The sequence below is a fragment of the Ambystoma mexicanum genome, chromosome 13, assembly GCF_040938575.1.
Source record: "Ambystoma mexicanum isolate Mex_15411 chromosome 13, UKY_AmexF1_1, whole genome shotgun sequence".
Lineage (NCBI taxonomy): Eukaryota > Metazoa > Chordata > Amphibia > Caudata > Ambystomatidae > Ambystoma > Ambystoma mexicanum.
The window spans coordinates 502,042,656-502,059,254 of NC_090938.1; the positions used below are offsets into that span (position 1 = coordinate 502,042,656).

Below are 16,599 nucleotides of genomic sequence, written 5' to 3' on the forward strand. Positions count from 1 at the left end.
TGATGCGAAAATCCATGAATACGCTGTGCACGGAAATCGATTTTAGCGCACGCGGCTGATGCAGACATTCGCACGGGTACGCTGTGCGCCAGCCGCGTGCGACACTTTTGTGCGAAATTCCATGAATTACCCTGTCTATTTGAACTTGAACGTTTGGGCACTTACCGAGCGAAAGACATTACCCATCACATATTAGCATTTTTTTATAGGATGTGAGGGCGGGGATAGGATTTCGAACACAGGATATTTTGTTTTGGACACTTTGAAACTGGACTTACCTTTTGTTTTGGTTGAGCTAGGGAAATACCTCCTAGAGTAGGGACAGTGGGGCCCTTTCCAACCCTCTTATTTTGAATAAAAGTTTATAGCCAAAACTATGATCTCTGTCTACATCTCCATCCTGACTCCTCACAGAGATGATAATCCTTTTATTGTTACAGATATTAACAGCAGGTGGAATCAAAGATGGATATAATTAAAAAGTGAATACAAGTGATACTTGTGATTAAAAAATAAAATAAGCTCCTCCCCCGGTGCTGCAACTTTTTTTCTACCTTCAACCACCGTACCTTTGTTATCCCCTTATCCCTGCACACATCAGAAATTGTGCCTGGCAGGTGCTGTGCATATTCAGAGCAAAGAAAGTTGCAAGCCCCCGGCAACGGGAGTGAATCAGGCCAGAGATGTAAGCAAACTGAAGCACAGAAGCAGACCATACAGCAGGATGGCGTAAATCTTTCTTTTAATACAGTACAAGGAGAATTACAAAATAAAAAGAGCACTTAATTGCATTGTCGCTCCAGTCTTCAGATCAAAGTTAGAGATTGTATAAAATAATATGCATAGTAACAAAGGATCTATGCACTACAGATATTTAGCATCACAATTACGCATATATATATATATTTTCTTTTTTTAAAACAGAATCCAGACCTTCCTGGTACGATCCATCTTTTTCTTGACCCTCAGAGGAGTTCTTGCTCCAACAACTGGTCAATAGGTGTCTTGCTTTTGATCTACATGTATTGAGGAGCAAGTGTGAAGGCTAACATGGCCATGCTGGCGATCCAGCAAGGTACTTGGCTGTGCAAATGTGTTATGCATGGAATGTACACACCAGTAAAGGCTTCGGAATAATCCACATTCTGGGAAGAGTGTGGCTTATTGTTTTGGGTGGGAGGTAATTGCTGAATGCGGACCATATTCCAAGCTCTCTTGCAGCACAGAGAAGACGGATCTCGCTCCTTGTCACCACCTGTGGAATTGTGCAGAGATGAACGGCTGTGCAAAAAGGAGGCACTGCTGAGATATCGGTCTCCAGCCGCCGTGTGCTTCCATGCCCTTCTCCCAGAGTAGAAGCATGCAAACTTCTTGCCCTTCTCACAGACTAGAAGCATGCAGGCTTCCGTGCCCTTCTCCCAGAGTAGAAGCATGCAGGCTTCTTGCCCTTCTCCCAGAGTAGAAGCATGCAGGCATCTTGCCCTTCTCCCAGAGTAGAAGAAGCATGCAGGCTGGACATGAGGTCGGTCTACCACTATACTCAAAGATTTAATGTGTGAGTACTTGTGCAAAACGGTTGGACAGGATTTACTGCTACAATTCAAACAATGACGTGTGGTAGCGAGAGCCCATCATAGTGGCTTCTCCAGCTCCGCGCAACATAATTGCACAGTCGCGTCTTCCTTACATTAGTGACACCATCATTGGAACATGGCACACTTGGGAGTTGCTTGTGCACAGAACTGGAGACCTAGCCTGACCAGCAGGGCCCCTGCCTAGAATGAAAAGTCTCCCGAGGGAAGGTTGCAATACATTGCATTATTTCTATACACAAAACAAGGAAGAAGCATATACATCAAACTGGCACCCCCAGTCCCCCAAGGGCCACACTTGGCAATAGAAGGAATTTGGCGCTCCAGTTTTGGGAAGAGGGCACATGAAATCATCTCCTGCATGCGGGAGACATTGGCATCTATTTCAGACCCATAAATAAAAGCAATCACCAGGACTGCTCCTAATGTACACGGTTCTACATGCATGACGGAAGTGGGGACTATGGCGGTGGAAAAATGCCACTGGTGCTGCCATCCTGGCTTGGCCTTGTCCCGGTTTACCCCCTGCCTTCATTCTGCTGAGTTACTTGCCAACAATACCCTTCAGTCGCCGGGTTGCCCCTTTTGCCAGATGTCTGCGGCGGATTCATTTTAATCCTGTTTTCCCCCCAGGTGTAAAAACTAGAAGACCACAGTGCAAATGAAAAGGCTGCAGCAAGAAATATCTATGGTTTTAATTAGAAATAAAAGAAATCTGGTGTCGCTGACCTCGAGCAAGGTTTGCCGATATAGAAGGGAACCGCGACCAAACACGAACACCCACCAAAATGCCACTGATTGTATGAATGTGGGAGCTGGGCCTGGTTTTGGGCTGAACCATTATCAGCAGGGGTGGCAGCAGTACCATTATCAGCAGGGTTGGCAGCAGCAAAGGCTATCTCCTCATTGTACCACTGAGGAATTAGGGACGTGTTGTGCCAGGCTATTTACTTAAAAAATATGGTCCATTTCAAAGTGCTTGAATTGCCTCTGGTTAAGGTGCTACAAGGATATCCATGGATTAATCCCTGCATGCTCTTTGGGAGCGGTGGAGTAATATGGCTGCACCTTTCTTGCTATGCAGAATTCTTCTTCGATCAATCTACGCTCTGTTCCAATCACCCCTCATCCACCTAATTCCCCTTCCTTGGCATTGGTCTTAAAATGGGTCACGAAATCGCTTGCGACATCTTCCAATACCACCTCTTGTCTGGTCTCCTCCACTCACCACCAGAAACTACGAGCCAATGGCAATTTCGATAGCCTAGACACGGCAGGACGTATAATGGGAGGCCCCGGGGGAGCTCTGAGAATCGCCCATGTGCAAAATGTAAACTACTGGCCCGTCTTCTCTGTCCAACCAGAGCTCCCTAATAGAATCAAAAAACCCAAGATCAAAGAGTGGATGTGAACTCGGGTGTGCTTCAGCGGCGTAGCCAGGATTCTCTAACAAGTCCGGCCTGAAGCTGATGATGTTGGGTCCACCGCAGTCAAATTAACATCAGTAAAGGCCACACAGTGCTGCTGAGTGGGCATTTACAGATTTAGGATGGGACTGGCCCACTCAGGCCCTACCCTGGCTACGCCTCTGGTGTGCTTGGGATTTCATGCCAGCATTGCAACTCCGCCTGGCAGGGAGCAGAGATCCTGTAGGGTAAAGCTCGTTGAATTTAAGTCGGGGACAGAGGATTGTGGGCAGGAGGTGAACTCATTTTTACGTTGTGCTAGGTCTTGATTCTTGGCGCACAGAGTGTAGGATGAAAGGTGCCCCACTCATCCCAAGAACATGAATCCCCCATACACTGAGACTTACTATTGAGAGGGTCGCGGAGTTCATTGAAGGCTCTTCAATTTTAAAAACAACCATCCAACAATGTCACACTTTCAGGGGTCACGTGGATCTTCTTTGCACAAAATGGATTGCTTTGGGGGGGGCACCCTCAAGGGGGTTGGCTGTTTTGCCGGTTGGACACACACTTACAAATGGCCCTGTTGAAAGAGTGCTCCTGTTCATCACTGGTGCCATCTCCTTCCTCCCAGGGATGTCTTAGAATAGAATAACGGCAGCTTAGTTTTCACCGGACCGGAAACCCCAATTCTAGCGAGTCACCATGGAGAAAATCAGACTGGGCTGAACCTTAAGGCTTCGATGCATGCCGGAGAGTTGAGCGATTTAAAGTCCGGCTCCCTTCCCAGAAGGCTTATCGTCCTCTACATCAGCTCAGGCGGAGTTGAACCTTCATGCAAATTGGTGGTGACGTTTGGGGTACTGATCAGATAAGGGGTTAATTTGCTGGCACGGCCAAAGTGAAGCCTGAGCGGTTCTTGGTGAAGTCTGGCTGCGATTGGTTGATCCTGGTCTCCACCGAAACAGTGCACTTCTTGCCGTGCATGCTGCACTGAATGGGGTGTGTGACGGTCACCTGCAGGTGGCGCTTCTCGCTGGAGGAGAGATAGGAAAAGAAACAAGAAGTTAGGAAATGGACTCTGAGGTCACCGGTTCCGTAACTTGACAGAGAATACTGGCAGAGCACCATTAAACATACAGCAAATGACCTCCCGGCAGGATCAACAAACAAGTAAAAGTAGACCTGGCCTTCTAGAGCCATTGAACCAACCTTCCAACCAGAACAACAATATGTATGGCGTTGAAGCCCCGGATCGAGCACATCTCGTTATCTATGCCCAGGGTCCACCCACTCCCACAATCCAGCCTCTGTCTGTTCATGGAACAATATGAACAGAGGGGGATTGGCAGGCCATGGGGCCTATGGAGGAAGAGGAACTAACAGTAAAATGGCGACAGAAGTGTTTAACTGGTACTCCCGTCCAAGTCCAGTCTCCATTCCTCCAAACTCTCTGGAGAATGTTCTAGCATCTAAATATCAGGAGATATCAGAGAGGCCTAGGCAAATCTATTCTTTAACATGGCATGCGTGAGCAATCGCTTGTGGCTGCTAGGAGAATACAAAGTTAGCAAGCAGTGAACTCCTATCTTTAATGGTTTGTACCCTCCACAGGGCAATATGTCACCAAGGCAAACTCTGAGAGAACGCTGCCAAGGAAAGAGACCAGAACCCATTTGAAAGCACGTGCATTTGGAAATCTAAAATGGCCGCCCCGTTTTATCACCTAGGCTTACGCGATCATGTGATGAAACCTAACCCCAAAGTCCTGATGGACAATATGCCAATAGGAAGGTGAAGTATTCCCCTTTAGGGGATGGAGTATAAGATGGGCAAGGTTAAACAGAGGATGGCTAGGCGGGCAGTCTGGAGCCTCCGGCTTGTCATGAGAAGAAACTGAAGAATGCCAACCACATGGGGTGCTCGGGCCCTGCTGTGCTCTAACCCTGGAGGTACTTGGGTCCTGGCATGCTTTCACAAAGAAGGTAATCACAAAACAGTCACCCGCCTCCGCGGGTGCATTTAATAACAATAGGGCGCCTGCCGCGCCTTCTCTCACTAAGCCAGCTCAGGGGAGCCCTTGAAAGACGTGGTGGGGGCTAATGACGCCCCGGCGGTTCCCCCCCCCCCCCCCCCGACCTGCCTTGCCCTAAGGCCGGCCCGCTGTCCCCCCACCAGGCAAGCACAATGGAGTCAAAATGAGAAGCATACAACTACGTGTTTGCAGACATGCTTGGGACGGACCAACTACTTCTAGGAGAGATTTGCCTCCTGGCAACATGAATCGTTGCACGCCCACAATGTCTGTTCTTGTACAAAATAGGTACGGCAGTAAAATGGCCCAGTGGATTAAGCATCCACTGCTAAACTCTGTGTGCACCCTAGGTCGGAAGAACACATTTCAGAAGGGTTGGCAGCCTGTCAGCTTTCTGAGGGTGATGTAACGAGCACCATTGCATGGTATTAATTGAAAAGGTCTTGTAGGAAAGACTGATTTAGAAAGACTGTTCTGAGAACAGTCAGAGCGGTCTTTCTAAATCTAACTGTCGCGCCCCTGCCGGACACGAGTGCACGCAGGGGCTGACAGGCACGGCCGGGACGGGCAGGGGAAGACGGAAGTCGGCTGTGAGCTGAGTGTTTGTCTGTGTGTATGTTGTTGGGAAATGTAGTGTGGTGGGGATTGGTTGGGGGAGAAGATGTGTTTGTGTGGAGGAGTGTTTGTTGCATGGAAGGGAGGGGGCGAGTGGAGGAGTACGTGTGTGCGTTTCAACGTGTGTGTATCTCTCTGTTTGGGGGGTGGGCAGACATGGTTATGGCAGGGAGGGGCGTGGGATTAAAGGGAGGTTTGGGAGGAGAAACCCACTGATTTTTAAGCGTGCGGGCAGGAGGGGGATTGGTTTTCAGGGGGTTTTGCGGGGCTGAATAGTGAATATTAAGGTGTGCAGCCTTTAATATGTGAAAATATCACAAGCAACACCATTGCACGTCCAAAGAGAAACTCATGCAGGGAAAGCCAACCTGTCACCTGACATTTGTTTTAGCCTCCAACTCCCATGATCCTTCATCACTATCAATGCCGGTGGGGCTGATGTGGGCTGTAGGCAAGACACCTGGAGGGTGAGGGATTGGCTACCTCAAATACTAAACACATCAAGTCATTAACTGGATTAAGCCTGGAGCCTACAAGGAGGTTAAGATGTTTGCATCTCTTGCTGGCCGAGTGCAGGAGTGTGCTAGCATCCCACCGGGAGCCTCAGTGCAAAGTGTTCCCTAGGCTGTTGAGTCATTGCCAACACCCTTCCGTTGGGAACAGTAGGATGCCCATGAGATGGCACTGACGGCAGGGCTCCAACTTGCCATCAGTTAATCGGCGCGGGCCTGAAGTCTGAGTGCAGTGAGTAGCTCCTACACGGTGCAGAGTGGCAGGTGTGTCATCGTCTTGGGCAACCCCATCCCAGGTGGCCTGGGTGTGTCACGCTATTCACTCTAATGCAATACAGCAGCGCAAGAGCCATAACCACCAGACATTCTGGCTTCATGTTGAATTGAGATCCATTTTAGTATTAAAGCTTCTGGGCGCTACCTCAAGACGCGGGTCTTCACTGTGGGACGAGAAACAAGGAAGTGCATGGTCAAGTCCTGGTCGGGTGGGCTCTCTGTGACCACCTTTGCAGCCCAATAATGCTGGTAGTGATACAGCTGAAGCAGACAACCACTTTCTTTGGAAGAACGAAAAGGCCGCAGGACAGGTATTACCCAAATTGACCTTTTACAATTGACCTTTTGTCCTAATTGACCCAATTATAGTGGTCCTAATTAACCTTCTGCACAATTGACCTTTATATTTTAGTTATTTTATATATGTATTGGGTCGGTTTTGGATTATAAATAATATAAGGGGATTGGGCGGGGGGGTTTTGGATTGGTTGGGCATATTTCCTAATTGACCTTTTAAATTAGGTCAGTTCTCCCGAGGTCAATTCTGAAAAGGTCAATTAGTATACATCCGCAGGACAGACGTGTCACAGTCCAGCCCAGTCTCATGCTCCACTGGCCACCAGCTAGCTGGTTCACCCAGTGACCCAAATGTAGAAATCAAACCCTTAAGAGTGATTAGCTACGCATTTGGACACAAGACATGCGACTTGTAGGAGCGAATAGCACACATGGGTGTAACTTGTGGAGGGGTGTGACCCCCTTCAATTGGGTAGCACAGCAGGTTTCTGACGCGTTGTTGCATTTAGGAGGCCCTGGTTCAGCTGTGTGTCAGCTAATTGATGGGGAGTAACCAAAAAAGTGATGGGTGGAAGGTTTTGAATGAATTTGAACCACTGGCATTGCTCTGGGCAACCTTCCAACACCGCCGTTTTTAGCCCAGCTGCGCCATTGCAAAAGGGGTCCAGCCATATCCAAATCAGTCAGGTACTGCGACCAATGGGAGCAGCCCAGCTCGAACTCCCAGGTCAGGTCCCCTCTGCACGGAAACACCAGCAACCCCAGGCATGTTTCGGCCTTGTTGGGCCTTCTCAGTGAGGTGCTTGGTGCCCTATGGCGCAGCGAGCAAGGGACCCACATCTGGGCTTACCCTCTCTCACACAGACAAACTAAAACCATAAAAGTGATGGGTGGAAAGTTTTGAATGAATCTGAACCACTGGCACTGCTCTGGGCAACCTTCCACACCACCGTTTCTTAGCCCGTCTGCGCCATTGCAAAAGGGGTCCAGCCGTATGCAAATCAGTTAGGTACTGCCACCAATGGGAGCAGCCCTGCCCGAACTGCTAGGCCACATCCCCTCTGCACGGAAACACAAGCAACCCCAGGCATGTTTCGGCCTCGTTGGGCCTCCTCAGTGAGGTGCAGCTTGGTTCCCTATGGCGCAGCGAGCAAGGGACCTACATCTGGGCATACCCTCTCTCACACAGTGAGTGAGACAAACTAAAACCAAATAAGTGATGGGTGGAAAGTTTTGAATGAATCAGAACCACTGGCACTGCTCTGGGCAACCTTCCACACCACTGTTTCTTAGCCCGTCTGCGCCATTGCAAAAGGGGTCCAGCCATATGCAAATCAGTCATGATGGGGAGCAGTCATGACTTTGGTGCGCAGATGTTGAAGTTTCTTGCTGTGTTCTTGGTTTGCAAGTGCTGTCCAAGAGTCATAGATTAAGGAGAAATGCTTGCAATGACGAGGCCCTTTCCAGTGACCCTTTGACGTGTTCAATTCCAAATCTTCCTGGAAAGTGCTAATTGTCACTATGAGATGGGATATCTGCGTTTTAAAACATGATTCTTGTCACCCCTTAGAGTTGTTTAATTTTCAGAACAAAGAGTAAAGATCATAACTTCACATAGATTTTTGTCTTTTGTAAAACTTTAGTTTTACTTTGTGAACCGGCACAATTTTCTCACAAGATGTGCAACAAACTGCATGCCTATTTCAAACAATGATAAAAGCAAGTGCTTTCATGTTGATAATGATACACAGAGCAGCAGCTACCGAGTGCCAACATGTGTATCCCTTATAAACAGGCCCCAAGTCTTTGGCCCTCATTCCGAGTATGGTGGTAATTATGGCGCTATTTGCGCCGTGACTGCCTCCCATACCGGTACCGACTCTGGTTTGGTTCAATGGGGACTTACTGGTCCATTCCTACCTTGGAGGGGCCGGTAAGTCCCCATTTACCAAACCATTCCACATTCCCATTTGAGCCCCCATAGGGCTCAATGGGAATGGGGAGGGTGCAAATAACGGGCAGGCGTATGGCAAGCCCGTTATTTGCACCCAGGTGCCTTAACGGGTCCCGTCCTTAACACCTGGTCAGACCAGGCGTTAAGGAAGGGATCCGCTAAGGCACCTCGTAGTAGGGCGGTAAGGGGATTACCAGCACCGGTCTCCTTACCGTTGCCCGGTATCCCTTACCGCCCTACTCGGAATGAGGGCCTTTGTCTCTGCATATCAATAATAGACGTAATGGTGATCATTTGGATGACTTTGGATGATGAAACTCCATGTTGGTCTTACCAAGATTCAAACTTGTGTCAGAGAGCACACACATCTCTGCAGTGGGCATTCCACACAGTAAGATAGTTTACCATAATTGCCCTTCATGTTAAGCTATGGAATCATATACGCATACACCTGAACACACCACACTAATCAATCACTAAAGCACATTTAGAAGTATGCAATTTTTCACCAAGTTTGTGAAGTTCCCAAATAGTTATGGACAATTAGTACAACTCACCGATTTCAAAACCCACACACTGGTTTGCCTTCCTTGTATTTGTCATTATATTGTGGAGAACGACACATTTTAAATCACATACTTTGCTGTCTTGCCTTGTAGAGTGTGTGTACGTAGGCATTCACCTCACCATTGTAGTCTTTTGGCCTTTCAAAGTGAGAGATACTTGCTCTGCCCAACATGTTTCTAGTAAGAATGTTTATATGTTGTAGGTCGGTTTATCATGTGATTTAATACCTTTAATGTTGCTTTATTGAACACATGATAGCTTTTTAAAAGCAACTATGCAGCATAATATGTTGGTACCCAACATTTTTTTCGTATTTTTTTTAAATGTGCTTTATAGAAAAAGAATCACTGATTCATAGTTTATTAAGACTTCTGTGTTGCTCCACCTACAATATTGATCGTTTATATAGTGCACCCATTGGTCTGAATGGTTCCTTGGCTCACCCATGAAGCATCCCTAGCCATGGCTCGCTCTCTCTCCACATAGATAAGTGAATGAAATGATAATACACTGCTTGGTGGGTGGGATAGGCCTGGAGAGTCCCATTCCAACCTCTGGGTATGAGCAGGAAGGGATGTGATTATGGCTAGGGGGTGCAAGAAACAACCCACAAATGGCCCGTACATATTCAAAGTTCATCACTTGAAAAATCTGGTAGCCTAGAAATATTTTTGGGAGGGACATACGTAGAGGGAGGGAACCATCCCAAAATTCCCTTCATGCCACATTTCCCTTCTCAATTCTTAGTTTTGTGCCCTGCATGGTGGGGGTGCCAGTGCTGATTCCCCATCAGAAATAGAACAAAGTGCACTCTTAGCAGAGGTGGGCACCCTTGCCCAATCAAAATGCAAAAAACTCAAGGGATAAAAATAGAAAACAAAATCCGTGTCTATGTTTAGCATGGGCGGGCACTTGCAGAAGGAAAACAAACTTTTCTAGTGCCAACATCCTGTGCGTGCTACACATTCTAGCACGAGGGGAGGCTTGCACTATACACAGACGTTGCTATACCCTTTTTCCTGTGCAGGAGGCCTGCTATTACTAGAGTTGAAAGTATTTTTTCTATTCCTAGCATGAGCAGGTCCTCAAGTTTGAATTGAATAAAAACAGCGCCCTGCTGATGTCTGAAGCTTGCCCTCCTCTGCTTTGAACCCATGACGGTTTTTTTGTTTTTAGCGCCGAATCGCTTAACAATTTTGAAAGCACCAGGAACCGCAGACCGCCTGAAGTTCGAGCGGTTTGAGTTTTCCTCAAACTGGTTCAAGCACTAATTATGACAGCGACACAGCATTGGAATGTAGGTCAATATAGTATATAACCGCCAAAGTAACATACAGACATTAAGGTGACCTCTGACCGTGCAAGGAATGTCCCAAGGCGCTCTATTCGGCGAGAATGTAGTCATTGAGTACAGGGGGGCAAAGGGGCCGACTGCCCCTTCAGTAGCAGTTGGGACAGGAACTAACTACACGTTGCCACCGTAGAGATGTAGCTGCCAGTTGTAGTTCCCACAGTACACTACTGTGGGAGATAAAATAATGTTGGCTTTTAAGTTATGACAGCAGGAAGCTGTGAAGTAGGTTAGGTGACTGTTGCTAATATTTGTCCAGAGCTTCCAAATTGACCATGACCATGCCCGAGAAGGCCATTCAGTCCTGTTTCTTTTCTCCTTTGAATTTTGGGACTAGTAGATGTTTTCTTTGCCATTTGAAATGTAGGAAAACTACAAGTCCCATAATTCCAAGCAACCACAGCACTGGTGGCTTTCTCACCATGGCCCGAGTCGTCTTGCTCGTATTCACGGGGAACATGAAAAGTAGGCACGCGCGGACCGTCTTAGAAGGCCAGGCACCCGGCGGCGCAGCCGCGCGTGCACGCGTCGTGCACTTCTGGGGAACAGGAAGCTTCCACCACAGGCGTGGGCGAGCTGTGCGCGCGACGGCCCTGCGGTGACCCTGCTTCCCTTCTAGCGCAGGCTTTGCACGTGGGACGAGGAAGTGTCGCTGCCCCCAGCCCACTCTTCCTGAGCCCCGCCTCAGAGCCAATTCTACAGAAATAAAATGGCGGGCTTCCGGAATGAAGGTGGGCTTTGGGCGCATTGTTGTGTGCTAAGCCTTCCGCGTGAAATCGAGAATCATTACTTCACACCCATTGCTCACTTCCAAGATGACGCAATGTTGCGGTCCCTGGCCCGTTACGGTGTAAACGTCAGGGGAGCCAATTTAAGAATTTGCGTTGGGGTGCAGGGGGCTTGGTTTTAGTGAAGTGTCATTCAAAGTCTATTGATATTGGACACACTATGGTGTTCTGGGGTGGGATGCGGGAGAGGAGGGTTCTAACTTATCAGAAGATCTGCAGCGCAACCCCCAGAACACAGGCATCCACACCAGGGCTCAAGTCGATGGTACACACGGGTGGACTGAGTCCCCCCACTTTTTTCAGAGGGCACCTTGATATGCTAATTTCTGGTGACACCACATTCAATTGGTATTTTAATGAGTCCCCCCACTTTTTCTTTTAGGACTTGACCCCTGATCCACAAACAGATGAGAAACCACGCTCCAACGAAACTGGGCACTGAAACAAGAGAAAACAAGCATTGGCAAAGCCCACAGCTTTGACTTTCCTGTATGCATGGGATAAACCTTTTCCAGGCACTTTATAATGGTACTAGCCAGCAATGAGATTTCTAGTGGTACTATGGCAGTGCCCACCAAATGCCCATCTAATACTTATACAATAGCCACAAACGTTAGATTTTGCAATACTTTTTTTCAAAGGAATTCATGGCAATGAATAGATGCAAGGACGCACATATTGATTATAAATCAAGTGGCTGAAGGCACACTGCATTAAGACGTTTTTATTTCACAAGCTGCTGGTTTACAACTGCAATTAAGCAATTACCGCTCAGGAGACTGCCTAGAAATAACATTGGCATCCCATTAACAACACAAAGCTGCCCCAAAGAGATCGGAGTGGTGTGTGTTTAGGGCAGGGAGTGGCATACTGACTTGCATGGTGCTCTCTCTCTCGACCCCCCTCCCCTTCTCCCACCCAAAAGGACTCCAGGCAAAAAGACGAGTACACTTGGGGGGGTGGGGCAGAGAGAGGGAGAGAAATGGATGGAAAGGGAGAGCGAGGAGTGAGAGGTAACAAGGGAGTGAAAGGGGAGAGGAAAAGTATGATGGATACCAAAAAATATAGAGCAATAGAAGAGAGACACAGCAAAGCAAGCAGAGATGCGCTCAGCAGGAAAGACACGCAATTAAACACCAAGACGCTGACGCTAACAGTGCGACTCATGCTGACGACGCAGACAATGGGACACTCCTACATACTCGCAGAAAGGCAACATCATACACACCTGCGGCGATACAGATGCGCATTCCCGCCACAGCCACCATCCACACACACAATGTCCCAAGAGAACACGGAGAGACAGGCAACCTCACGCTGGCAGCATCACAGCGGAGGCAGCTAACGAACAGTCACCCAAATGCCGTGACAGTGCTCAGCATGGATTGGGGGGTGAAGTCGCCCCAGAATTCTGCACCCCTCTCTGCTAAAGATGCATCTGGGACTAAGCAGCCCCAGCATTCTGCATCCCTCTCTGTGCCGTTCCTCCCCTGCCTGCCCGACCGACCAAAGAGGGGGACAAGGGGAGTGGGTGGTGAAAGGTGTGTGCGTTTTCGACAGATGGGCAGGACAATAACAACCAGTGGTCGAAGTGTATGAAAAGAAGTAGTGGAACTATGTTCCCTGCTGGCCTGCCCCCGCTCCCCACAAACCCCCATCGCCAGCCCCCCCTTCCCGCACACAAACCAAATCCCCCCCCCCCCCCCCCCCAAAGGTGCGCCTGCTGTTTGAGGTGCTGAAGTGAAAAGGTTCAACTGCTTCCTACACTTTTATTTTAAAAACGAAACCATTCCCTAACGGCTTCTTTTTAAAATAAAAGTAAAGAAACAGTAAAACGCAATTTTAAAAAGTAGAGGAGCACCGCCCTGCCCACTTGGACCACTGAGAACAACCACATCCTCGTTAGTGACGAAAGTAGAGGGACAGGCGACCAGGGCCACATCATCGTCAGTTACCAAAGTAGAGGGACAGGCGACCAGGGCCACATCCTCGTCAGTTACCAAAGTAGAGGGACAGGCGACCAGGGCCACATCCTCGTTAGTGACGAAAGTAGAGGGACAGGCGACCAGGGCCACATCCTCGTCAGTTACCAAAGTAGAGGGACAGGCGACCAGGGCCACATCCTCGTTAGTGACGAAAGTAGAGGGACAGGCGACCAGGGCCACATCCTCGGTAGTGACCAAAGTAGAGGGACAGGTGACCAGGGCCACATCCTCGTTAGTGACGAAAGTAGAGGGACAGGCGACCAGGGCCACATCCTCGTCAGTTACCAAAGTAGAGGGACAGGCGACCAGGGCCACATCCTCGGTAGTGACCAAAGTAGAGGGACAGGCGACCAGGGCCACATCCTCGTTAGTGACGAAAGTAGAGGGACAGGCGACCAGGGCCACATCCTCGTTAGTGACGAAAGTAGAGGGACAGGCGACCAGGGCCACATCCTCATTAGTGACCAAAGTATAGGGACAGGCGACCAGGGCCACATCCTCGGTAGTGACCAAAGTAGAGGGACAGGCGACCAGGGCCACATCCTCGTTAGTGACGAAAGTAGAGGGACAGGCGACCAGGGCCACATCCTCGTCAGTTACCAAAGTAGAGGGACAGGCGACCAGGGCCACATCCTCGGTAGTGACCAAAGTAGAGGGACAGGCGACCAGGGCCACATCCTCGTTAGTGACGAAAGTAGAGGGACAGGCGACCAGGGCCACATCCTCGTCAGTTACCAAAGTAGAGGGACAGGCGACCAGGGCCACATCCTCGTTAGTGACGAAAGTAGAGGGACAGGCGACCAGGGCCACATCCTCGTTAGTGACGAAAGTAGAGGGACAGGCGACCAGGGCCACATCCTCTTCAGTTACCAAAGTAGAGGGACAGGGGACCAGGGCCACATCCTCTTGTGTGACCAAAGTAGAGCGACAGGCGACCAGGGCCACATCCTCGTTAGTGACCAAAGTAGAGCGACAGGCGACCAGGGCCACATCCTCGTTAGTGACCAAAGTAGAGGGACAGGCGACCAGGGCCACATCCTCGGTACTTGCGTTAGTGGACGCCATGGGTGGGGGCCCAGAATGAGGATTTAGAGGCCGCACACTGCTGGAAGCCTTGGGGGTTCTGGCATGTGCCGCTGCCTTGACATGGCTGGAAGCGCCGTCTGAGGACAGGCCGAATCCCCATTTGAGCGCGTGTAGACTGCCCCGGACCTGGGCGGTAGCGGTGTGCGGTATACATCAACATGACATTTGATCGAGGGACAGTTTCTGGGGGTACGGCCACCATGCTGTGGGCACCCATGGCTCTTCTACTTATTTATCAAATGTCTGGTATTCTACGATTTTCCATTGAGCTCTTCATAACCCTTCTTTACCGATTCCTAACTTGGCCTCTTCAGGTCCCGGCTGTGTATGTATATCATTTCACTTCGGGAAGCGCCCTGAAGCCTAGTAGGCGCTTTATGACAAACAGAGATACGTGTCTCGTGGACGGCAGTCCTTTCCTAAAGCCTTTATTGGCGAGCGCTATACGTTGTATTTAGATGTGGGCATTATTTTAGAAGTCGGATGTAATATGGATAAGATATGACGTCCATAGGCCCTCATTAAGAGTCTGGTGGGGGCAGTAACACGATCACGGCCACATTTACTGCACCAACAAGGCAAGAGTGTGTACTGAAACCATTCGTGCATGCGGTAATGAACGTATCCAGGAATATGTAATCCCCAAAAGAGTCCTATGTACTCCTAAATGGGGGGGGGGCTGCTTGACTCTGAATCATGGAGACCCATCAAATTACTGCATGCATACCACATGCGGTAACAGTCATTCCAATTGGCGGCATTACCACGGCTGATACTGCCACACTCTCAACGAGGCCACATAATCCATAACAGAGGCGTTCCTTGGAGACGACTAGCCGATAATGGAGCCGTGTTGGAACATGGAAAACCACTGGAGTAGGTTCATCGTCCATGGGTGCTGCTGCACCCAGTTAGCACCCTTTTCCCACACCGCTAGCCGACTCCCTTGGCGCCCGGGGCGAGCGGCATCTCGGCCTCTCCCGCAGAGCGGCTCGGGCAAGCCTAGACCCTCGGTGCACTGGAAAGAAGGCTGAGCGCTTAATAGGATGTGCTCCCCGTCCCTGGGAGCATATGCTATCCGCCCCGGCTTACAGGCCAGGGGCATTCTTCAAGAGCTGGGGTGGGATAACTGTCTGCAAATGACGCTGAAGGAGAAGGGAGGTGTTGGGGACAATCCGGGGAGGGGCGGAGGCGAGATGGAACCGGGAAAGCTGTGAAGCAAAAACCATTACTGTACATTCAGCAGCTCTCTGCGTCGCCATGGCAACCCGGGCATTAGTTATTCCATCTGCTCCTGCATCCCTGCCAGCCAACCGGCGGCCGCGATTAATATTCCCTGTCTGTGTACATGGGGAGAGATGGAAACTGGCACTGTACTGAGCGAAGGGGGAGGGGAGCGAGAGCGACACAAACAAGGAAAATTACAGGCCTTGGGTGGGTGGGTGAGGGACGAGAATAGAGGTTGCAAACGGGATGGCAGAGGGACAGCGAGAGTAACAAAGACACCATGACTAGCAGGGCACGAGGCAGAGGGAAATGTGAAGGGCAAGCCTGCCTTTGGAGAGTGAGGTCAGGGGGTAGACTTGCACGTGATCTTAGGCAAATACCATTCGTCACCCGCGGCGGGGCCCAGAAGCCAGTCGCCGAGTGGCATTTGCAACACTGCACGTTGCCTTTATTTACATCTAATCTTTCTTGAAGGAGGAAATGCAACGTCGAGTAAAGTCCTATAAATAAAGCATCCGAACGATGGAATGAAGAAAGGAGGAGTAACGAAAGGGGAGACAAGAAGGATGGGATGAAAAAGGAAATACATGGAGGCTGGAATGAAGGAAGGGGAGACATGGACGATGCAATGAAGAAAAGATGAAGGGTGGAATGAAGAAAGCAGAGGCATGAGGGACGGAATAAAGAAATGATGGTATGAAGAAAGGAAACACATGAAGGTGGAATGAAGGGAGGATGGAATGAAGGGAGGATGGAATGAAGAAAGGAGAGACACGAAGGCTGGGAAAGGAGAGACGCAGAGGATGGAATGAAGGAAGAAGAGGCACAGAGGATGGAATAACTAGCCTTGCGGGGGCTGCAACCGAAAGACCCGGGGCTATAGCCCCCGCAGCCCGCACCTAGCGACA

At 49.5% G+C, this 16,599-nt stretch overlaps 1 protein-coding gene across 1 annotated transcript in view; it reads right to left on the reverse strand.

The window, feature by feature from the left end:
* Positions 1 to 725: 725 nt before the first annotated feature.
* The window catches only part of MYO1D (myosin ID), a 780,763-nt gene continuing 764,889 nt past the window's right edge, over positions 726 to 16,599 (reverse strand). The window contains exon 22 of the mRNA XM_069634169.1: positions 726 to 4,034. Coding sequence (XP_069490270.1) covers positions 3,878 to 4,034 — 157 coding nt within the window. The 3' untranslated portion in view covers positions 726 to 3,877. The remainder of the gene's footprint in view (positions 4,035 to 16,599) is intronic.